General features: G+C 41.7%; 1 protein-coding gene across 2 annotated transcripts in view; it reads right to left on the minus strand.

Moving 5' to 3' along the window:
- Positions 1–162: 162 nt before the first annotated feature.
- Positions 163–24,093, minus strand: part of PDCD6 (programmed cell death 6) — a 28,776-nt gene continuing 4,845 nt past the window's right edge. Inside the window, exons 2-6 of one of the 2 annotated variants that reach the window (XM_075271164.1) lie at positions 18,150–18,211; positions 13,972–14,016; positions 7,538–7,690; positions 5,575–5,684; positions 163–4,692 (exon numbers count right to left, since the gene is read on the minus strand). In XM_075271164.1, coding sequence (XP_075127265.1) covers positions 4,594–4,692; positions 5,575–5,684; positions 7,538–7,690; positions 13,972–14,016; positions 18,150–18,211 — 469 coding nt within the window. In that variant the 3' untranslated portion in view covers positions 163–4,593. Of the gene's footprint in view, positions 4,693–5,574; positions 5,685–7,531; positions 7,691–13,971; positions 14,017–18,149; positions 18,212–24,093 lie in introns of both variants that reach the window. The other variant, XM_075271163.1, reaches the window with a different exon arrangement.

Below are 24,093 nucleotides of genomic sequence, written 5' to 3' on the forward strand. Positions count from 1 at the left end.
AACAAAACACGTCACTAGAGCCTGTTTCATATTATTTCTACACTATGATCCCAGTCTAATAAAGATAGGAGGAAGAAAAAGGGACTGACGCATGGGATACCATAATAGAACACACAGGAAACTCATCAGAAAAGAGACTGAAGCAAAATTCTTGTTTAATTCTTTATTAAAATGTTTTATTACTTGCAAGATTCAGGCTATTCGGTTTAAAAAGACCACAGTTTGCTTAAGAACGATGTTAAGAATCTGACATGCAGCTCTGTACATCATACAGTGGTGGAGCAAACAACAAGTCACTAGTCTCAAATGGCAATTCCCATTGATTTTACCAGCCATTTGGAAGTTATTAATGGGGTTGTGCTACAATGGACATTTAATCATCTTTTTACAAGCTGTTGACTTTGGTTGTATCTGTTGACTCCATTAGACATCTGCATGACCTCTACTCCATTCACACTTCTTATTGTAGTCATTCAGTAAGGAGCAACAAGGGACTTGAAATCCTCTCTAGTAATAAGTGTCAGATCACTGAGATCCCTACTTATCTCCCATCATTTGGACAGACGATAACGGTCCATTGTGGAACAACTCCTTAAAGCAGGGGCTGATCTGTCTCTAAAAACACGTTAGACCCCCTTCAGCCAGGTGCTGAATGACTTTCAAGTTAATGGGCTGACATGCAGAAAGCCACCAAGGCTGTGCAATGTAAATAAATATAAAAAACCCCTATATTTAGATGCCAGATTGCCATTACACTAGCCATATATAGGGTATAAATATAACCATGCCAGGAAACCATAGTACCATTGTGCTTGTGTTTATTCTTGCTGGTAGGTGCCTTACACAACATTTCTGGCCAATGGAGGCAGACAGAGATGTACATAGACTTCTTGGCTCAATCAATATGCTTCTTAAGAACAAAAACTAATTAAATACATACATTGTTTGTAGAAAAGAGGAGCGCTTGCATTTGTAAACCTACTGAATACATAAGTTTGCAGCTTTTAGGCTAAGGCCCCTGCGTTGCGGAAACACAGTGTTATTTGTTGCAGGTTTTGCTGTGTTTTTTGAACCAAAGTCAGGAGTGGCTTGAAAAGGAATAGAAAAGATAAAGGGAGCTATTCAATACTGAAACAAAATACGCTGCATTTCCACAACGTGGGGCCTTAGGCTGGATTTACATAGTACTCTTTTGCAATTTTTTTCAGTGTTTTTTTTTCTTTTCACTTCAGTTTTTCTGGATTTTTGCAAAGCAGGGGAATGTGCAGCATTATCTGCAGGCCGTATGTTATAGAGCAGGAAGAGCTGAACAAATCGATACACGTTTGTTGGAAAACATTCAATATAACTTTCATATCTATCTTTTCTCATTTTCTGTCCATCCATTCATACAGGGGATGTGAATCTGTGAAGCTCACTGTATCTTTCATGTGGCCAGTTCCCTTTAAAAATAGCCCGCTTTTCACTGTGAATTGCCGCAATTTTTCTGCCACACAGCTTAAGAACATGGTTTGGATGCCCTTTAGCTGTACAAGAAGCAGAGTCAAAAACCTGCAGGATTATTAAAATGCACTTTCCTCTGCATTTCAAAAGCACATATAAAGTGCAATAAAAACACACCATGTGAGCTCAGCCTGAAAAGAGATTGCCAAGACTGACATAAGTTAGGTCAGCAATATATAACCGGTGTGGGTCTGACAGTCAGGACGCCATAGATCAGATTGCTGAAGAGGTTGCAGTGTTCGGGTGAGTGTTGTGACCGCTTCACTGAATGCAAAGCACAGTGCTGTACTTTGTTTAGCGGCTGTACCAAGTATCACAGCGCAGCCCCATTTATTAGAATTAGATGGAACTGCAGCAGTTACATGGAAGGGCGGGTTCACATCTGCATCCCCAGTCTTCGCTTTGCAGGTTTCCGGCTTTTGCCCGAGAAACTGGACAGGAGACGGAAAGCCAGCAGTCAGTGTCTGCCCGTGAGTGTCTTCTGCCTCTCCATGGCAAAACCATTTATTTTTTTAAACTGGACACAAAGTCAGACATGCAGGACTTTTTGTACGGTTAAAAAAAAAAACAAAAACATGTTTGCAGCGGAGACCAGAAGACGCTCACAGGCGGACAATGACTGCCGGGTTTCCGTCTCCTATCCAGTTTCTCGGGCAGAATACGGAAACCCATAAAGCGGAGACTATGTGCTGGTGTGAACCTGCCTTTACTGATGACATTATTGGCAAAGGGAAGTGGCCATTTTGCAGCAAGGCCTCTTGAAACAGCTGATCTGTGGAAGTACCAGTTGACCAACCCCACAGATGACATCTTGAAGAGATATATTATGAATAGGTCCTGAATATGTAAGTCCTGGAAATCTCCTTTAAACAAAACATGTAATTAATATTAATATACCTCTCGATATACACATCTAGAATTGTTACAGTCCACAGCTCGACTGTTCTTTGGTATAGCCAATGACTAACAATTACTTTTTCCAACAAAGATTGTCGAATGTTATTGATGACAGATTTGTAAGCCATGCTACCCATATCCAATATGCGGAGATCTAACCACTGAGGACCCCCTGCAGATCAATCATTAGTGACAAGTACTGGCAATCACCATATTCACTGCCATTGCTTTTACAGTTCTCACTTCATTTACAGTTAACATAAAACATTCATTTATTGGCAGCTTCAGTTTAGTGAATATTCACACTAAAGCCAGTTGCACAAGACTGTATAGTGCCGGCTGCGAACGAATGGCACAGACGACACACAGATACCGCCTGTACTTCTGCAGCCCCTTTCATTCAATGAATAGGAGCCGCAGAAGCAGAGCTGCAAAATCAGATAGGAATAGGACCTGTTCCATATTTTGCAGCCCAGACTGTCGGCCCGCACACGTTACAGTGAAATTCACAGTCAAGTGTACAGGCCCATAAAAGGGAAAACCCGAATAGCACACTGACCAATCATATGGTCGTCTGCAGGTTCCTTTTACATCTATTTGCGTTACCTTAGACTGATCCAAAGCAGTGGTGAACCTGTGGCAATAATTCAGCAAAATCTGTTACAGTGAAGGAATGAGAATCTGAACCAAACTTTTTTTTCACAGAATTTCCAGGCAATTTTTTTCAACTACATGTGGATCCATTCACTTGTATTGTATTATAACTTGTTGTAGATTTGTAATGCAGATTCCGCACTGAATATCCATGGCATCTTGGTCATGTGTCTTTTTCTCCATTCATATCCTGATGGAATCTGCTTTACGTCACTGTCTGTCATGTAAGGGAGCCTTCACACGATGTAACGCTGCGCTCATTCTGATTGTAAAAACACGTTCAGAATGGGTGCGTAAAAAGCAGCTCCCATTGATTTCAATGGGAGCGCACGTATGCCGGCTTCAAGTCAATGGGAGCTGCTTTTTACGCACCCATTCTGAACGTGTTTTTACAATCAGAATGAGCGCAGCGTTACATCGTGTGAAGGCTCCCTAACAGGACAACTATTATAACTGATGCTAGGTTCACACCTTTACTGGGGTTTCTATTCTTTGGGTCCACAAAAAACAGAAACCCAGTCCAATTAAAAAGTGGTTACCCGTGGAAACCCGCAGTCCCCATAGTCTATAATGGAGTCCGCTGGGTTTCCACCCAAAAAGTGTGAAGAGAAAAGTCCCGTTTTTCAGGACTTTACTCTCTGCATTTTCCAAGTGGAATGGGGGACGGAATGAGGCAACAAGCGCAGATGTGATCACAGCCTTATTGTTATGGGAGCGCCCACAACGCAATGCTCTAGAATATCACAAAGCACACGTAATTTAGCTTTAGACAAGAATGGAGGAGAAAACAGCATGTACTTACTGTTCAGGCTCCTACTAAAATCTTTGCCTTTATTACATGTCATATAGGGCTGAATGCTGGATAAGAGCTATATTTTATGTGTTTATTGGAAGCCATACATTAATATATGAAATGATGCATTTACATACTGCAGGCAGTAACCATGCATTCATATGGAGTGCGATGCTTACTACAGATTCAAGCTTATATACATTTGGCTAAATGAAAGTCTTTAATGGCACAGATTGTTAAACATAAAGCTACAAGCTAAGGCTGGATTCACAACAGCGTTTGCACTCCATTCAGGGTTTCCATCTTCAAATCCGCTTGAAAAATGCAAGCAGGACTTTGCTATCTGGCGGACCCCATTATAGTCTATGGGGTCTGTGGGTTTCTGCATGTAACCGCTTTTTAAGCGGATTAGGATTCCGTTTTCAGGGCCCCAAGCAGACCCGAAGAATGGCTTACCGAACGCTACTGTGAACCCAGCGTAAATTATATAAAACAATTGTATTATTTTAAGACATTATCTTCTGTATTCCATGTGGTGCAAATAAAAACATGGCTGCATTATTATTACTAACAAATGTAAAAATAAGCTCTTTGTATATACAACTTAGAATGTGCTGGAGATGTAAGAAAATATAGAGAAAGTGGAGCACACGGCACCTTAGTTATGTCACATTCCAGTAAATTAAGAAACTGTAGATTTGGCAATTCAGTCTCTGTATGGAGCTGGACCAGTGTTCCTTTTGGCATCAAATAACATTAAAGACCATGCAAAGATACTGTTCATATGAAACTTGTATCCAGCCGTCCTGGTCTGTGTCTTGGCGTCGGAAAACATCAGTCAATTTCTGGGGAAAGGAAAAAGAAGATGCTAGTTCATGGATACAAATACTTCAAATAAATCACAGTTCTCATCATGACAACAATGGTGGCATGCAAACAATCTCCGGAATGTGTGAACCCTTCCCATAAAATTTACTCTATGCCGTCTCCATCACCCCTCCCTCTGTAACTTTGTAAACTTACTTTCTATTTATCTCAAGTTACAGCCTGCATTATAAAGCCAAAGCTCCATTTACAATTCTTCTGGCTGTTGCTGGAAACAGTCAATAAACTTGTTATCGGGTACATTGTAAGTTTGTTCTAACTGAGATTACAGTCCAGTGCCTGGTGTAGAGAATACACTTCCTAGAATGTTAAAAAATTAGCTTGGACAGTCCAGCTCCAAAGCAGCACAATAGTAAATGCAATTCTGGGCTACAAGGCAGGCTGGTTCTTTAGATCAGTAATGTACACAAACTAACCCTATTAGTTACCCCCATAGACTGTGCCGCATTACTAGGAACAACCTGTGGACAGGCCTGGCATGGTTTCGGTTTTTCATACCCTATGCTACCCTCTTCAAGTCCTTTCATAGAATGAAATAGACTGCTATTCTGGAAGAAACACCATTGCTGGAATTGCTGCAGACCTACATGTAGTACGCACTGGTTCACCGCTACAGCTAGAAGCATGAAGTTAGGACACTGATCATTTTAGACATTTTCATTACAATGGGCTCCAATTGACACAAGCAATGTTGCCCAGGAAAACCTGTAGGTAACATAGTGTAGCTTTTATTGGCCTTTCTAGTGAAGATACTCTCCAGGTCTGGCACAAGTGACATAAAATGTATAATACATAAAGGCATCATAACATGTATAATATAACATACAGGTTATTAAACCTACCTGCAAAACAATACAGCACTGAATGAAATCATCAAATGCAACTTGTCCTCTTCTCTGTCTGTCAAATTTTCTAATGAGGATATCATAAAACTGATCAGTCAAGCGATAACCTGCAATAAAAGGATGAGAGGATGTCAAAGACCGCTGCCGTATAAAGCATGAAGAAGGAAACTATTATAGCTGTAGTAAATGATTGGAGGAGGATAGAAGACAGACTACCATAGCAGAAAGAGACCCTGTGAGAAATGCATATACAGTATACATTAAGAGGAGTTCTTCCAATAAAAGAGTGGAAACATATGATGTGGAATGAACCTCCAGGCAAGCTTTTACATTCCTTACATAAAAATGGATGAGAAATTCTCTTCTTGCTCACAGCACAGATTCAATGAGGAACGTCTAGGTTAGACTACAGGTAAGCATACCCTTATTCTCCCCTTAAAGAGGACCTTTCACCTCCTGGGGCACACACGGTGTAATACACTGCTAGAAAGTAGACAGCGCACTGAATTCAGCTCTCTATCGGCTTTCCCGTTCTGTGCCCCCAGTGAAGAGCTATCAGTGCCAGTACCGTAGCTCTTCACTGTTAGAAGGGCGTCTCTGACAGTCAATCAGGAACGCCCTTCCTCACAGTAGCGTCTATAGTACTGTACTGGGGGAGGGAGGCGCTCACCGCTCTCACAGTACAACGCAATAGATGCTACTGTGAGGAAGGGCGTTCCTGATTGACTGTCAGAAACGGCCTTCTAACAGTGAAGAGCTACGGTACCGGCATAGATAGCTCTTCACCAGGGGCACAGAACGGGAAAGCCGATAGAGAGCTGAATTCACTGTGCTGTCAGCTTTCTAGCGGTGTATTACAACACATGTGCCCCAGGAGGTGAAAGGTCCTCTTTAAATCATATTCATATCCTTTACTGAAGAAAAATAGTGGACTGCTTTATGTAATGCCCCAAAACTGGAGAGCTACTTGAAGGTTAGGCCCTGTTCATAGCAGCACTATAACTGCCCGTAACTTCGGCTGCGTGTTGTTGGCATAAATGATCTGCCTATATTCAGCAAATTGCTGCCGTTGATGGTGTGCATGCTCTGGCATTTCGGCAGCTCTCAAGCTGTCCTGCTGCTGAACTTGTTGCTCACACCATGCCTGTGATTGTTTCGGCATCTCAGCAGCTGGCTGGGATGCCATATAATTAGCGTGTTGTTGGTGTTGATGATCCACCTGCTCTGGCGTTTCAGCAGCTCCCAAGCTGTCCTGCCGCTGAACTTGTTCCTTGCACCGTGCCTGTGATTGTTCCGTCATCTCAGCAGCACACTAGGAAGCCTTTTAGTCAGTGTGTTGAACATGATGATTCCCCTGACCTCCACTTGAGGAGAACTCTGTTGACTTCTGGCTACCTTCATATCTCTCATTGTTTTAGAAATATTCCCCCCCCCCCCCAACTATCTATGTGCCAAATTTCATCCAAAGCCGTTCTTGCTTGATCGAGTAACAAACATCCAAACATTCATATTTATGATAGTAGGATTATTGGAACAGAAAAACTAATAATGCCAGTGCTGGACCCAGAACACTTTGTCCTCCAACATCACCTGAAGACCCCACAAAAGGGACTGTTGTATTTCTGTCATTTAAGCAAACAAACCAGCGCAAATCAGCTACGCAAAACTTTGTGGCTTTTTTTGATGATCTGGAAAAAAAAGTTACTGAATCCAGCTTCAAAACACAATGATATAGGATTACATATAGTATATAATTATTATTATAAAATTCATTAGATACATAGTTTGTGACATATTTACTTTCATAGCAACTTTACTGCTTCCGACTAACTATGAAGGAGTCAGAGATGGACTGTGAAAAATAGGAGTCAGTCTTTGTGTTCTCATAGTTTTACTGTGCGTGTGCGCGTGCGTGAGAGAGAGAGAGAATCTGGAAAGCTTAAAATACAATTACCAAAACCTGCTAAAGCTTGCTTCAATTCATTCTTGTCAATGAGCCCAGAATTATCTCTGTCATAGGTCCGGAATATATTCTGCCAATCGGTGATATACTTCCAAACCCCGGTAAACTCAGCGAAGTTCACACCACCTTTGCAATCTCGGTCAAACATGGCTAGGAAACATAATGAAAGAACATTAACAGACTGAACAATGGCACATGGTGGATAATCTCAATACACTTACCAATTACAACCAGTATGCAAAGGGAATTCAGTTTTATGTAAATGATGCTTAAAGGGCTATTCCCAAGTGTTATTCATGCCCCAAAGTACCACATTTAAAAAATAATTAGATTTAATAAAAAATAAAAAAAATCAATGGACCCTTTTGGTTGTTTGGGGTGAGCACCTTTTCAGCAGCCACTAACTCCCCTATTCCACAACGATCCCACAGGGTGAGCATTTATTCCCACTGCTTGGCTATGTGATAGTGGTCAGCGACTATGTGCTAAGGACTGATCACTGTAACCATCAAGTTAAGACCCCATGTAGTGAAACGCAGCTAAACAACAACAAAACACAACAATGTAAATGCAGAAAAAATGCACTGCATGTCAATAATACCTACGGAAACATTGGCGGATTCCCTATAGGTATGATGGAAGCAGAAAGTCCTCAGAGGAAACCTATGCAGACTCTCAGTTAAAATCGTTGCTGGAAAAACTGCAATGTATTATCGCTGCGGTTTTTCCTGCAATGCTCTTTTGTTGCATACTCTACGTGTGACCTTAGCCTCACTCAGCATTTTTTCCCACGTGATTTTTGCAGCAGGCAAAAACACAGCTCTTCCACAACATGGGTCATTAGCCTCAATGAGATATTCATGTGTGTTAAACATGCACATGTATATGGCCACTAGTCTGTCTAGAGGGGGGGGGAGAAGATAAAACTATATACACACACGGAGAAAATTGTTGGTACCCCTCGTTTAATGAAAGTAAAACCGACAATGGTCACAGAAATAACTTGAATCTGACAAAAGTAATAACCAAACTACATGTTGACAAGTCACAAAGCTTCTGGGAGAATGTCCTATGGACAGATGAGAAAAAAATTGAACTTTTTGGCAACGCACTTGGGCTCTCTGTTCACAGAAGGAAAAATTAAGCATAATTTGAAAAGAACACTGTCCCTTCTGTGACACATGGAGGAGGCTCTGTTATGTTCTGGGGCTGCTTTGTTGCATCTGGCACAGGATGTCTTGAATCTGTGCAGGGTACAATGAAATCTTAAGACTATCAAGGGATTCTAGAGAGAAATGTGCTGCCCAGTGTCAGAAAGCTTGGTCTCAGCCGCAGGTCATGGGTCTTGCAAAAGGATAATGACTAAAAACACCCAAGAATGGCTAAGAGTAAAACATTGGACTATTCTGAAGTGGCCTTCTATGAGCCCTGACCTAAATCCTAATGAGCATCTTTGGAAGCAGCTGAAACATGCCATCTGGAAAAGGCACCCTACAAACCCGAGACAACTGGAGCAGTTTGCTCGTGAGGAGTGGGCCAAAATACCTGTTAAGAGTTGCAGAAGTGTCATTGACAGGAATCGTTGGATTGCAGCGATTGCCTCAAAAGGTTGTGCAACAAAATATTAAGTCTACGCCTGTTTCATGAGTTTTTTTTTTGTTTTTTTTTTTAATTCTTTTGGAGTGAAAAGCAATGACTGACTTTCATTTCATCACTTTTGTCAGATTCAAGTTAATTCTGTGACCATTGTGGGTTTGTCTTTCATTAAACGAGGGGAACGAACAATTTTGTCCACGTGTGTGTTGTGAGAAGGTGACAGGCAGTGTGCCAGAGTCAAGGTATATTAGCCCCAGGTTCCTGATGTATGTATGGTCCAGGGCGGATCAGGAATAGACCTCAGCCAGATATAGATCCTGGGCCCATTAGTGACCCATAAAAGGTTGATCCTGCAAACCAAGGCAGAACCTGGGAGTGAAAGAGGGTGGTGACTGCCCTGACATATTGAGTCTGGTGAGACCAAGTCATACTTTTTAAATTTGTTCTGTTCTTGTGGCTGAAAGTAAGCCACATGCGTAGTAAGATTATATATATATATATATATATATAAAATTAAGAATGGATTGATACACAGTAGTGAGCAGGGACAGCCTAGGTAAGGTAGCTTTCAATAGGACAGTGTTCCCTAAACTGTGTTTTGCAAAAGTGCCAATTAGAAAGAAAAAACTTGGAGCTGTAGAAATGCAAGTTTCGTGTGCATTTTCCATATATAATAATGGGTAGGTGTCTTTGGAAAAGAGGAGACAACCCCTTTGTTCATTTAAAGAAGAACTTTCTCCCCCTCCTTGAAATCGCACTCTTTACATAATTTAGTAAGCGCTGCTCCACTGATTCTTGTACAGTTGGAAATTTTTCTGTAGCCCCCACCGTTCCTGAGCAATAAGTGCAGTTAGGTAGTTGGTGTCAGAGGTGGACAGTGTGACAACCACCTCTAAACAACATATCAGGCAACAAAACTAACTGTGCTTACTGCTCAGGAACTTGTGGAGGCTAGAGAAAAAGTTCCAACTGTGCTGAAATCTGTAGAGCGGAACCTAACTAACAGAAGCTAAGAATTGGAGCAGGAGGAGGTGTTGAAAGGTCCAGTTTAATAATAAAACATTAACAGCTTGCTTATATCCAGAGGCTGAAAATAGTGTTGTGAACTCACTATATCTACAGAGAATGAGAAATGTATGTAATCTAAGCAATCCTAACTACATACATCAGGAGCCACCATAGTCTGACACTATAGCAGTGCACTGTATGATCATGGAATGTGGCTTGTTTAGCTCAGAGCAAAGTTACAGACATGAACAGGACTAGCCCTGTAAGGGTTTACACCTTGTATATTAGAAAGTTTCCCAATTCTTCATAATACAAATAATTAAAAAAAAAAAAAGGAGGACAATAAAAATGTGCTATTTTAATGACACCCACTGAACTGTATGTGTGCTCTTTGCAGCAGCTCTCTACTCTGTTCTTATGTTGACGTTGCTAGTGGTCACAAAAAAAAAACTGGCTCCTGCCCTGGTCAAAATGCCTCCAAAGTATTCCCTTCATCACTTTCTCGAATGTAATTTAGTGCTGTTTTATGTAACAATACTGGCCGCCTGGTATAGCGCACAGGGAGCTAAGCAGGTTAATACAACTCATTCCGCCCAGTGGGCAGCCCTACTTGACACCGTGTCTTTAAGTATAGCCATAGAAAGATAGCAGTCAGTCACTGATGGCACCAACTACATGACCACTCAGCACAGAATAAGCAAGATTTAAACAAATAAAATGACAGGTTATACCAAATCTTTGCTCATAAATATATTAAATATGCACTCATTGACCAATAAAAATAAAAGGGCATCTAGATAGAAGTGTTGGAAAGCAGGCAGGCATGTAAATGATTATAATGTGGTCTAGTTCAACAATGGGTCTTGACACAATAGGGCGTTAAATGCTTCCTCCCCCATAAAAAAGCTCTAAAATGCTACTTTTTGGGTTTATTCTCTTTCAAATCAAAATTAAGGAATCTTTGTAAAGGTCACATTTGACCCTCTAATGTTGCCACAGTCAATAACTCAGCAATAAATGTGGAATGAATACAAATAAAACAAACATAGAAGGGGTTATCTGGTTTCTAATGTTGATGGCCTATCCAACATTTATTCAAATATTATCATGTCATCACATTCTGGAGATCTACATGTACCAGTACAGTATATTGCTTGTTCATCTGTTTACTGGTACATGTGGTACTGTACCGCAGGCACCCCCAAAAGAATCACACTCACCAGACCCTTTAGACCCCAAACTGGCAAGTGCCAATGGTGGACAGGCTCTCACACACAGATCTAAGTCAGTCCTGTTAAAAGTGTATCACTGCCAGATCCCTTGATGTCACAATAATGTTTGATTGTTAGACAAGTTTAGCAGTGGGTTCTCCCTGATGAACAGAAGCAGCCACAACCCTCGGGCTCTGAGTGAAGTGATGCCAGCAGGGCTACCAAATGTGCTTGTGAGAGCTGGCACTACCGATAGGCAACCCTATTGCTCTCACTAGCGCTGTCTTGTAAAGATATCTCCCTTGAAGGGGTTGTCCCATCTCAAGGATCCTATCTATACTGCTAGCTTATATGGATTTAAGACTTTTCCTAAATGCATTGCTTCAGTAAAACTGCTTTGTTTGGCTACTATCGGAGATTATTCACTTCATTGTTTACACTGCGTTTCCATAACCACGGACCTGGGGATGGTCTTATATCTCCGCTCAAGACAAGCGACATGGCTCCCTGCTCTCAGGGAGGGGAGGGGGAGCCGAGTGCTAGGGACTCGGGTGCAGCTTTTATTTCTGAGCTGTTTATCTGCTGCTCTTCCAGTTATCAGGTCAGCTAATTTTGCTGATAAAGGGCTGAGATAAGGAGTCTGTTACCTCTGTATGTAAGCACAGTATGTAAGTTTGGGATTCTCATCACCTATCAAATCCAGCTCTGATTCAGCAGCTTCATATTGTGAATCTTCCAGTGATACTGTGCTAATGTATTTACAACCATCTCTCATCACTAATGCAAACATGTACTGCTATGAAGAGAGCTAGCAGAGCAAGTGAAACTCCGCCCACCAATTCACCGAGAAAACTAGGAAGTGAACAGAGCACACAGTATGCAAGTTGGTGAACAGGTGAGTTGGGAAAACCCCTTTAAGATCAATGTCTGTTACATTTGGGGGGTACAATTCTTTTGGAAGTGTCTGGTTTCCTTGATGAAGAGTCTGCTATATCTATTCTACAGCAGTCTGACTGCTTTTTCACATGTACAGCTGAGTGGACACTTGTTTTAATGAACTGGAGCTAGGACTATTTTTGGAGTAGGGTTATATTCCAAGCATACTCCAAAGATGCTAAAAAAAATCATGCTAGGGCTTATTTTGGAGAAACGCAGAATCACTACAGTTTGTGCAGCGAGTGTAGGTATTACAGCACTGCCTCATTTAAATCTATGGGATAGCACCTCAATTCCTACACTCACCACTATAGTCTGTACAGCGAAAGAGCAGTGCGGCTCACAATATGTAAACATTACAGTACAGAGAGCTGCACTGTCTTGTTACCAGTGTTCTGCGGGGGTCCTGGATGTCAGACCTCCACACAATTAATATTAATAGCCTATCCTGAGGATAGACCATCAATGTGAGAAACGGATAACTCCTTTAAGCTTCAATTAAAATTAAAAAATGTTTGGCAGATAGAAAATTAACATTAAACAATCCAGCACCATAAAAATATCAGATAAGCTATATATCGTCTTCCATCATATAAACTATATATTACATTTGTATCCTCGGATTAATTAACTCTCCATGTGTATTTGTCTTGCATCTGAAATACTGTAGATCTTATTGGACTTCCACATAATCACTTGGTTTTCAGGTGCAATAATTCCAAGTGGAATGCATGTTCAGATGTCCATCAATTCACTTTTCACTCTCCCTTCAACAACTCCTGCCCTAACAAGGGCAGTACTTAAAAAATGTCCCGAAGCACTAGTTCACACGGGGTTCCGCGTGAACACATTCTATCGCAGCTGCCGTATTGGGATGCCGATGCAGTGCACTGGCATCCCGTCGCGGCTTTCTGCTTCGGATTAGGCCTAAATGAATGAGCCTAGCCTGGAGGGTACTGTCGCGATGCGGATGCCACGGCTGAATCAGCCGCGGAATCCACCTGAAGAAAGGGCAGCTCGCTTCTTTATTCAAAATCCTGACCATTCTGCCCCATGTGAACTAACCATTATAATTATCCCCATGACTACATGTACTTTCCAACACATTTTTTCAGAAGCTGTTGAGATTCCTCAGGGAAAAATTAAGAAGGAGATAATCACCTCCCTGACTGCCCTATAGGATTGATACACAGATTATTTCTCGGAGTTATACAGAAGGAATCAGATTCTGTTATAGCTAGCTGTAGTCTCTTAAAGCTTGGCATCATATGAATCTCCGCTTTCTTAGGAAACCAGAAAGATTTTTCTAGGTGGTATAAAACTGATGATACCGCCATTTGAAGTGACTATGCCCCATTTTGTAAATGTTTCAGCTCTGCATATTCACAATATAACTGTGCAGACTTTCTCTAACAACAGCTCAGTAAGAGGGTTGCTAAGGAGAATATTACAGCCTGTGTTATAATAAAAAGGAATTTAGATAGGGTTATACTATATTATTCCATGTTTTGGGGTCACCAAACAAGTGGGAGCTACACTTTAAAGGACATCTTGGAAAACCTGACTGTTGCAGCGACCATGGAAATGTATAGTTATCCATTGATCAGGCTGCTCCCCACGACTGCTGCACAAAAGAGGACGGCTAAAATAATAAGAAAAATATTGTGACTATGAACTTACAGACAATAGATCTGACAGTGACGGGATTAAATGGTGTCCATGTACCTGAAACGAAAAGGAAGATTTTAATATTAATATTGTATATATGTATAATCATATGAATAATAATACCTATTACATATCTACAAAAAGGGATTGTCCCATAAAATAAATATTTGGTATAAGTTATCTCCATTTCGGACGGCCATTTAACAAATGCGGCAAGAAAGCTCTCAGCACCAACCGGTTAAATGGACCTACAACAGTATCTATATTATGGGGAAGAGTTACTAGGAGAGTGGTTATGGGGCTTGTAGCAGATCTGTTCACTATACAGGGACTACACAGAATAACCCTACAGCCATTCGTGTATAATGTGGAGAGATCAGCTGATCCAGAATCACAGCCGTACAATACATCTCTGTGACCAGAGCCTGAGATATTCATTTTCTTTAACATGATGTAGCCTGTACCAAAGACCTCTGTAGCCAGATGTGTGTCAGGGTCTTGTGGCTTTTTACTGAATGACTAGCCAACCATTTGTTTCTTTTTTCACAGATATTTGAGGTCAGTATTTAGGGTGGTCGCTTATTAACATTCAGTCATATTTTGGAACTAGTGGAAAGTAACATTTATTACTTTATAGTCAATGTAGCAATTTGATGAAAATTCACATTCTATCCAGATATTTGCATGACGTCCTTACGTTTATTATTTATGCAAATATGCATAATTTTATTCCATTTTATTTTCCCTTGGTCTTGACTGTTTTCTTTATCTGCCAATTTATCAGCAAATAGTGGTTTGATACTTTACAGCTGACATTCACATAAGTTAAGAGAAACTCTCTTCTGGTAATGCAATGAATAAATGAAATCTCCGCACTACGACATTTTTGTCTTTTTTGGTATCAATGGACTCTCGGTGGCCTCTCTACTTTTGTTTGTTCATTCATTTGCATTACTTCTTCAGTTTCTTGCATTACACATAGTATTCCTGCAACAAGTCGTAATATGGTTGTGTGTGTCATGGTCCAAAAATGAGCACTGAAATATATAAATTATATTTATCCACAATTAGCAAATAACTAGATTTACTAGAAAAATGACGGGTTTTAACCAGCATTACTCTACTCTGTCGTGTGTGTCAACGTTTCTAAACTATGGAAGATTTCCTTCTATAACTGAACATAAAGGGTCTGTGTAATAGAAAACACAAACCTCCCATCTTACTTGGAAACCAGCACAGCTATTTTAAGTTTTTTTTTCCCCCCAGACATAGTGCTCCACTGTATAAACTAGGACATCAAACCCAGCACAAACACTGTACATCTCAGTCCTGCTGTACAGGCCCAGAACGGAGCTGCTGACCTCATACTGCATACAAAAACACCCTTGTACAGTTTATTTTTATTACACAAGTTGACGTTTCTGTACAGTTTTGAGAAAAGGATGCTTTAATAAATAATATTATTGCAATTTTTACTCATATTACTTTTTAAAGTAGGTTATGCAAGTTATGGTGACCCTAAGCTTTTTAAGCTAGTAGCGGAAAAAACAAGCGACATGACTTAACTTGCCTGCGGATTCCGCAGCTCGAGACTTGCTCCTGTTTAGGCCCATTCATTTGGGCCAAATCAGGAGCGGGATGCCGATGCTACATCGGCATCCCGTCACGACTAGCCGCAGGGAAAGTTCTCAAGGTGGAAAAAGTTTTTGCCACCTATTCCGCCGTGTGAACATACCCTTTCAGTCCATCTTTGGAGAAAGACAGAATTCGGCAGAGATTTCAAAGTGAATTTCAGTCTAGGACAGGGGTAAGCAATCTTCAGCACTCCAGCTATTGTAAAACTACAACTCCCAGCAATGCAAAGGATCCCACCGGGAAACAAGATGCTGTTCGTGATTCCTTTTTATTTTTCAAATTTTTGACAATGTATGGTGATAAATAAATAAACGTTTTCGGCCTATCTGGCCTTCGTCAGACTCCTCAAAATGATGTTAGTGGTAGTAGGCTGTCAGTGGTTCCGTGTGGTCCCCCAAGTAGTTTCATGGCACAAGAACCATTATGACGAGTATAGGAATGTTCTGTAAGGTCTATGACCAGTCAGCTGGCGTATCAAGAGTTTGATATATAGAGGTGGCCTTCATAAAGGGTTAATGGCATTGGTGGTGCAGGGTTCCCTTGATCTGAGGTCCGGGGTGCGTCCTCTCTCATTGGTGGTGTGGAAGTCTGAAGACTTCTTCTTCCTCATCTTCTTTGGTATCTAAGGGACACTATCTCTTAATCCGTTCCACTACATTCATCTAATTTTGGTGTGACCAAGGACCTTGGCGACTACTATAAGCGAATTGATTATTATTTTTGCGACATAAGTTTGCATATTCCAGGATTTCTCCATGGGATGTCCACCTCTACTTCTGTAAACTTCAATAAGACCTGTGATGCTCGGATATACGTGTATATATATGTATATGTTGTACAGCCATTTGTTAGTAACTTGTATAGGGTACACAATGTGTTATGGTGGAGTACTCACTGTTTATTTATGGCAATAGTCTGAAGACTTCTTCTCCCTCATCTTCTTTGGTATCTAAGGGACACTATCTCTTAATCCGTTCCACTACATTCATCTAATTTTGGTGTGACCAAGGACCTTGGCGACTACTATAAGCGAATTGATTATTATTTTTGCGACATAAGTTTGCATATTCCAGGATTTCTCCATGGGATGTCCACCTCTACTTCTGTAAACTTCAATAAGACCTGTGATGCTCGGATATACGTGTATATATATGTATATGTTGTACAGCCATTTGTTAGTAACTTGTATAGGGTACACAATGTGTTATGGTGGAGTACTCACTGTTTATTTATGGCAAGCACACCACCAATGAGAGAGGACGCACCCCGGACCTCAGATCAAGGGAACCCTGCACCACCAATGCCATTAACCCTTTATGAAGGCCACCTCTATATATCAAACTCTTGATACGCCAGCTGACTGGTCATAGACCTTACAGAACATTCCTATACTCGTCATAATGGTTCTTGTGCCATGAAACTACTTGGGGGACCACACGGAACCACTGACAGCCTACTACCACTAACATCATTTTGAGGAGTCTGACGAAGGCCAGATAGGCCGAAAACGTTTATTTATTTATCACCATACATTGTCAAAAATTTGAAAAATAAAAAGGAATCACGAACAGCATCTTGTTTCCCGGTGGGATCCTTTGCATTATATGATACGGGTTGGGACCCTATCCTACCTCAAAGCCACATCCATCACACCTGTTCATACAACTCCCAGCATGCATACTGCTCTGCTGTTTATGGAACACCCATGGAAGAGAATGGAGCATGCTGGGAGTTGTAGGTTTACAGCAGCTGGGGTGTCGAAGGTTGCTGATCCCTGGTCTAGGAGGAGGAGAAAAAAAAAAAATGTCAGAGCAATTAGTGGGTTAATAAATGCACCCATACAGCCGTATTTTCAGCGATTTCTGGGTGTCTCTGGGAGCTCCTTACATCTCCTGCATTTGTTTACTTGCTTCAGCTTCCTGCTATGAAACTTTCTCACTAACTCCTCTAACCTTACCTCCTCCTTCCTCACTCCCCCCTCCCAGTCTCTCTAACTATCTCTCCCTTCCCAACCTACTCAGCCCAACCACTGACCCCATTTATACTTAGCTTCCTGGGAGACGGCTCCTTCTTCCTTACTGATTCAGCAGGCACGCGCTCTTCTCCATCGATGCTCTGTTCTCTGCAATGATGATCCACCTACTCCGCATGTGGAAGCTGCACAGTAGAGGTGGATTATCGGTAGCAGTGCACAGAGTAGCGCTTGAAGAAGTAAAGAAGGAGGAGCCGTCTCCCAGGAAGAAGCTTGGAAGGTAAGTAGAAGTATAATGGGGTGGATGGGAAAGGGGAGTTGTAGCGACGATCAGTTTATGGAATCGGTGAAAAAGTAAGCGGATAATTAGAAAATATACATGTTTGATTAATTATAATATTTAGAAAGTAGGAGAGCAAAGGGGGTTTAGATTAGTGTAGGGATTTCCAGTTATCCTGGACAACCCCTTTAAGTGGAGAATAAAGTATTTTCTCTGGTAAGATGCATTTCAATGTTTCTTAGGTTCATCAAAACTACTGATTTATGCAAAATGTTAGTGAATGAAGATAAGAGGTTTCCTCACCATTCGATAAGGCTTGCTGCAGTTCATTGTCCGATATGATGCCACTGTTATCTGTGTCAACTCTGTGGGTGATAATAAAGACAAGATGTCAGTAAGAAGGCAAACCACTTCATACACCATGAATACAAGAGAAAGCCTAAGCCCTGCTGTAACCTTTTCTACAATCCAGTACCAAAGCTCAGAGTCTATTGTATACAATACACTGCTTATACGTGTAATATTTTGGTACATGGGGAATGGAAAAATTCATTGTGCAGGATGTGCAATGTGCTGCTTTGTGTATGTGACAACTAAGCCAACTCACAAGCAATATAGATTACCTGCCTCATGTACTTTCAACCATGACATACCCTTTATGGCTTTGCAGTGTATATGGTATATATGACTGCTGGGATGTTACCACACAAGCACTGACCCCAAGTACTACAAAGTAATGTGAAAAAAAATCTGCTATGATAAATACTGGACACAACCCAAGATATTATAGCATTAAAGGGGTTGGCCAGGACACTAGAGAAGATGAAACATAAAAAAAAAAAGTCATGATTATCTGCCCCGGCGCTCCAGCGTCCCCTGAGGCTGTCTGATGAAACAGTCGTAGCGTGACCCAGAAATCTTTGGTAAAGTCGCTTAACACTGGTGTACAGCAGCTCTGTCCCCATTGTGGACCATCAATGTCTGACCAGGAACCAGAGCTGCTGCACGCCGCTGCTAAAGACTTTAAACAACTACCTGCCAATGGCAGAGGACAGGTTATCATCTCCTTTAATTGGGTAATGTCACTTGGATGTAGCCACATTCACAAGTCTGCTCTCTGTATCTCAGATCTTACATTTAGACCACTACTGCACTGGAATTTTTTTGCTGCTGTGTGTAAACATGGACTAATGGAGCAAGACTTCCCAACATCACACCTTAAAAACAGCTTACTGTGTATTAAGGGATGTAAAAACTGCATATAAAACAGTGTAATAGTTCTATAAAGCTGTAGCAGGTTGTAGAGTTAGAGGTGTAATATATGGAACATACCACTCTTCAGGCCAAGCTCTAAGAAAGAACCTACAGCAACCTCTGGTCTTCCTAGGGACTCCCTTACAACATCGCTTATAGAAACTGCATTCACAGAATAAAGCAAAGGACTATTTTTTTTAGACCTAATGCAGCCATGACATACTGCTCCTCGCTGATCTACATCTCTCTCAGATCACAATTTTTTTTATTATTATTATTTATTTATTTTTATTTTTATTTTTTTTGGGGGGGGGGGGGGGGCAGTAGTAATAAACAGATCCGCTCTGTGCATCCCAGGCAGCATCACACCATATCTTCTCCCCAGCACAACTGGCATCACTCTGGGGGTTTCTGGCACCTGTATAACTGCATCTGTAGTCGGTCTGAAAAGGTTGGAATGGCGTCAGAAATCACATTAAAATGTAGAAACTTTACATTACTTTGAGATATGGGCTGAAGCAGTGTATGTCAGCGAGGTCATCACTGTTGCTAGGGTAAAATCAGGAGCATGGGAATAGCACGCTACCTTTCTAATCTGCTTCTTGTTACATCATCCCACAAGTAAAAAACAAAACACTACAGTATCATAGAAACATCTATGTTGGGGAGGGTAGTCTTCTCAGAGAGGTGATCATCTGAAGGGGTTTTAGGTTTAGCATGTATTTTGGGACCTCACCAAATGCAAAAAACTTCACCAAATGCAAAAAACTAGATGAAGTCTTACGTCCATGATGCCTTCACCTAAGATATATCAAAATACTAAAGAGGGTAAAATGCTCAGCCTGTCAGCTTGATGCCCCAGGCACTGGGATCAATAGCGATCACGGCATCCAGATGCTTCAGATTGTGGAATTTTTTTTTCCCACACATTCCCCCGAAAAAGTTAATAAAACCCAATTAAAACATTATATATACCCAAAATAGGGTAAAATGAAAGTACAACTCATCACACAAAGAAGACCTTACTTATCTATGTCAACAGAAAAATAAATATAAATTTTGGCAGAAGCGGAGAAGGAAAATATGAAGAAAAAAAAAAAAAAAAAAGCCACCGAGCATTAATGTGCAAACCCCCCTACGTCCTTACTGATCCCAACCGCTCTCACTGTGACACTTCCCAGACCCTTACTGGTCTCCTGGCTTCCAGCGATCACGTCCCATCATAGGCAATTAATATCTGGTTTTGCAGAATCTCACCTTAGAAAAAACTTTTCCCAGCCTACTGTATTGTATAATACTCTTACGAATGCAGGGTATTGCTTTCAGGGGTACAGTTGCTACCAGGCCCTGGATCCTGAGGGAGGCCCCAAAAGTCCCTTTGTCACATACAATATTAGATTGCACTGAGGCCCAATAGCTTCAAGATGCGCCTTTGTATGAATGTTATTAGCATGTAGATGACAATATGCATTGGCGTTCTCAGTCTGACTACAGATTCCTATAACGGTTACAGTTTTGTGTACATTCTACATTTATTTTAGGACTTCACGTCATCTGCCCATGGAGAGGAATGGGGGACCACCTCTGCAATCCCATGGCTACTGTGACCCCAGGCAGAGGGCTAATGGGGGAAAGCTCAGATAGATCAGAAAGAAGTTGACTTTTTTTTAGTACGTATATTTCAGTGAACACAGCGTCAAACATACGGAGGGGATGTTAGGCTGGTCTTACACGACCGTAATGCATTTGCGGTTCGCAAGTTGCTGATCAGCAACTTACACTCCGCAGATGTCCGTGAGCTGCCGCACTCGCCGATAGAGTTCTATGGGTGAGTCCATGCAGTGCCGTGAATTGCGGCCATTGCGGACATGTTCCAAAAAGTGCGGACCTCGGTTGCGGCCCGGCACACCACGGATAAAATATCCGGTGGTGTACGAGGCCGCATTGACTATAATGTGTCCGCAAATGGTCCGCAATTGAAAACCCTCAATTGCGGACCATTTGCGGACTTAAACTATGGTCGTGTAAGACCAGCCTTAGGGTACAGCAAGATATACACAATCTTTGGCGCGGTCTAAAGACTTGCGTAATATCAACATGAAGTCAAATTTCAAGAATGAGGAAGAACAGATTTCTATTCAGTGAAAGACAGGATAGGCAAGTCTTGAAAAAAATTAAAGGGTTTCCTAGCAAAGCCGTCATATGTCTTAAAGCAAGCAATGATTGAGGCAATTCTGCTTCAAAGAACTGTTCTTCCTGATCATGGCCTACGCCTGTTCTGCAGCTACATTGAGTAGACTATTGTTACTTGTATGGGGGATGTCATTCATTCCCATACAGTTTGGATTTGACAATAGCACTTTGCCCGATTTGTGCAATAATCTAACTTCTGCTATGCTGCATAATATACGATCACCTAACAATCCAGTCACTTGCACAATTACACAGGCCACATATGGGGTATTACTGTTACAACTTCCTAGGAGCAGTCATTTCTGATAATACTAGCCTTCAGGTTTGTTGTTAGTACATGGCGATACAATGGCATAAGTTTGTTACCTGCGGATTTATCTACAAATTTCACCTTCTTCATTGCATACGAAAATCCATGGCATACCCATATTTCCAGCTGATTTTCTTCTGCAATGCGTGGGTGAGGTTATGAAACCCCCTAACTCAGCGGTTCTCAACCTGTGGGTCGCAACCCCAGCGAGGGTCGAATGACCAAAACACAGGGGTCGCCTAAAGCCATCGGAAAATACATATTTCCGATAGCTTTAGCCGCTGAGAAGCCGCGCTACCTTTTGCAGCAGGGTAGATGCTAAATCCTAGTGGGCTGAAGGACCTTTGATGACGTCGTGACCATGTGATCAGGCTCTGGTGTGGGCGGAGCATTTGAGGACAGTGCCAAGTTACACAGGAAGAGAAGGCTGTAGTGAATGGAGGCTGGAAGGTAAGATGGAGAGAAGAGACAGCATGTGTAAGCAGGGGGGAGGGGGTGCAGGCTGTGTGCGAGTATGATAGGAGGGTTCAGGCTGATGGGGATTCAGGCTGTGTGTGAGCGTGATAGGGTGTTCAGGCTGTGTGTGAGCAAGGGGGGGGGGGGGGGTCAGCAGATTTTGTGGAAGAGAGCTTTTGTGATTAATCACTATGTTTAAATTATGTTTGATTTGTAGCAATGAGAATACATAATGCATATCAGGTATTTACATTCCGAATCATAACTGTAGCAAAATTAAGGCCCGTTCACACGGGCACAGAGGAGGCAGATTATGGCGCAAAATCCACATCATAATCTGCCCCCTCACAATGGAGGTCTATTTAGACCGCCGGGCTTGTTTTTTGCGTGAGCAGCATGCTGCCGCTCACGGAAAAAAGAAGCGGGCTGCCCTTCCTTCAGGCAGATTCCGTGGCTCGGTGAGCCGTGGCGTCCGCCTGGCGGCAGCAACCTCCAGACTCGGCCCATTAATTTGAGCCAACTCCGGGGGGGGATAGTCATGTTTTGACCCGAGAGAGACGCGGCTCCCCGCGTCCCTCTCAGTGCCTAAATCCGCTATACCGCCCCCTGTGTGAACTAGCCCTTACAGTTATGAAGTAGCCACCAAAATTATTTTTTGGTTTGGGGTCACCGCAACATGAGGAACTTTATTGCGGGGTCACGGCATTAGAAAGGTTGAGAACCACTGCCCTAACTGGTTACAACCCCCCTAAGGGAGTATAAACGTCCTCGGATTTGCCGTGTAGTATTTGTGGTAATTCCACCTGAAGCATTACATGGATACCATACGACTCCCTAGCTGTATGCACAGAGATATTCTAAACGAAAAGCTAAACTGTCTACAAATGTCTTCTGTACACAATCTACCGTTGGATTCCAATATGAAGGTGTTCGATAAAAAAAACCCCAAAAACGGACACCTATCATAACTGACACTAACTGATGTTAATGTGTCCGTTTTCTTTAATGATCTATTTAATGGAACAATTAAAAAGAAGAGAAAAAAAACGGACACATTAGCAACAGGTAGTGTCCGCTGCTAATGTCCGTTCAAAATCTTGTGCGGACATTAGGAGTGGACACTAGCTGTGTCCGTGACATTTTGCACTGATTTAAATGGATATTGGGTGTGTTCTTTTACACTATGTGCCTGTCCTTAAGTGTCCGTTCCCAAAGATGTCCAACTTTTCAAGCGGACAGAAAAATCCGACATGTAGGTTTTTGCTGTCTGCTTGAAAAGTTGGACATCTTTGGGAACGGACAGTTAAGGACACCCACGAACAGTAAAAGAACGCACCCTATCTCCATTTAAATCAATGGAAGCTAGTGTCCGCTGCTGATGTCTGCGCAAGATTTTGAACGGACATTAGCAGCGGACACTAGCTGTCGGACACTGACGGTAGTGTGAACGCTCCCTTAGTGTCTATTTTTTTATACTGTCCATTTTTTATTTATTTTTTGGTCTTGTTTCAGTTTTCTGAGAATGTGCAGAAAAAAAAAACAGCCATCAATTACTGTCCGTTATTTGGTGTCCATCAGTTACTGCCCGTTAAAGTACGTTGCCCATAGACTTCAATGTTAAACGGACACAAAAGTCCTGCGTGTAGGATTTTTTGTACGCTGGAGAAAAACGGACTTCTGATGGATTGAGTGTAAACGGGCACAAAGTAAAATGAATGGGAATTTTAACGGATTACTGATAGTTCAGCTAGTGTCTGTTATCTTGTAATGGACAATAGCTACAGACACTGCTGACGGTCACCAATGGTAGTGTGAACGCCCCCTAAGGAAAAACCTCTGAATACCTCTATATGAGATCAGAGGGAAGTACAAGGGGGGGCTTCATGCACTCTTTCGGAAGCCCTATTACAGCTCCCAACAAAATGGAGCCATAATACTATACTGGAATATGTTTGTAATACTGTACAAATATCAAAGGGAAATCATAAATGATGTATATAAAAAAATCTATAATATAATACAGTATTATCCTTC

The sequence above is a fragment of the Leptodactylus fuscus genome, chromosome 4 (assembly GCF_031893055.1).
Source record: "Leptodactylus fuscus isolate aLepFus1 chromosome 4, aLepFus1.hap2, whole genome shotgun sequence".
Classification (NCBI taxonomy): Eukaryota; Metazoa; Chordata; class Amphibia; order Anura; family Leptodactylidae; genus Leptodactylus; species Leptodactylus fuscus.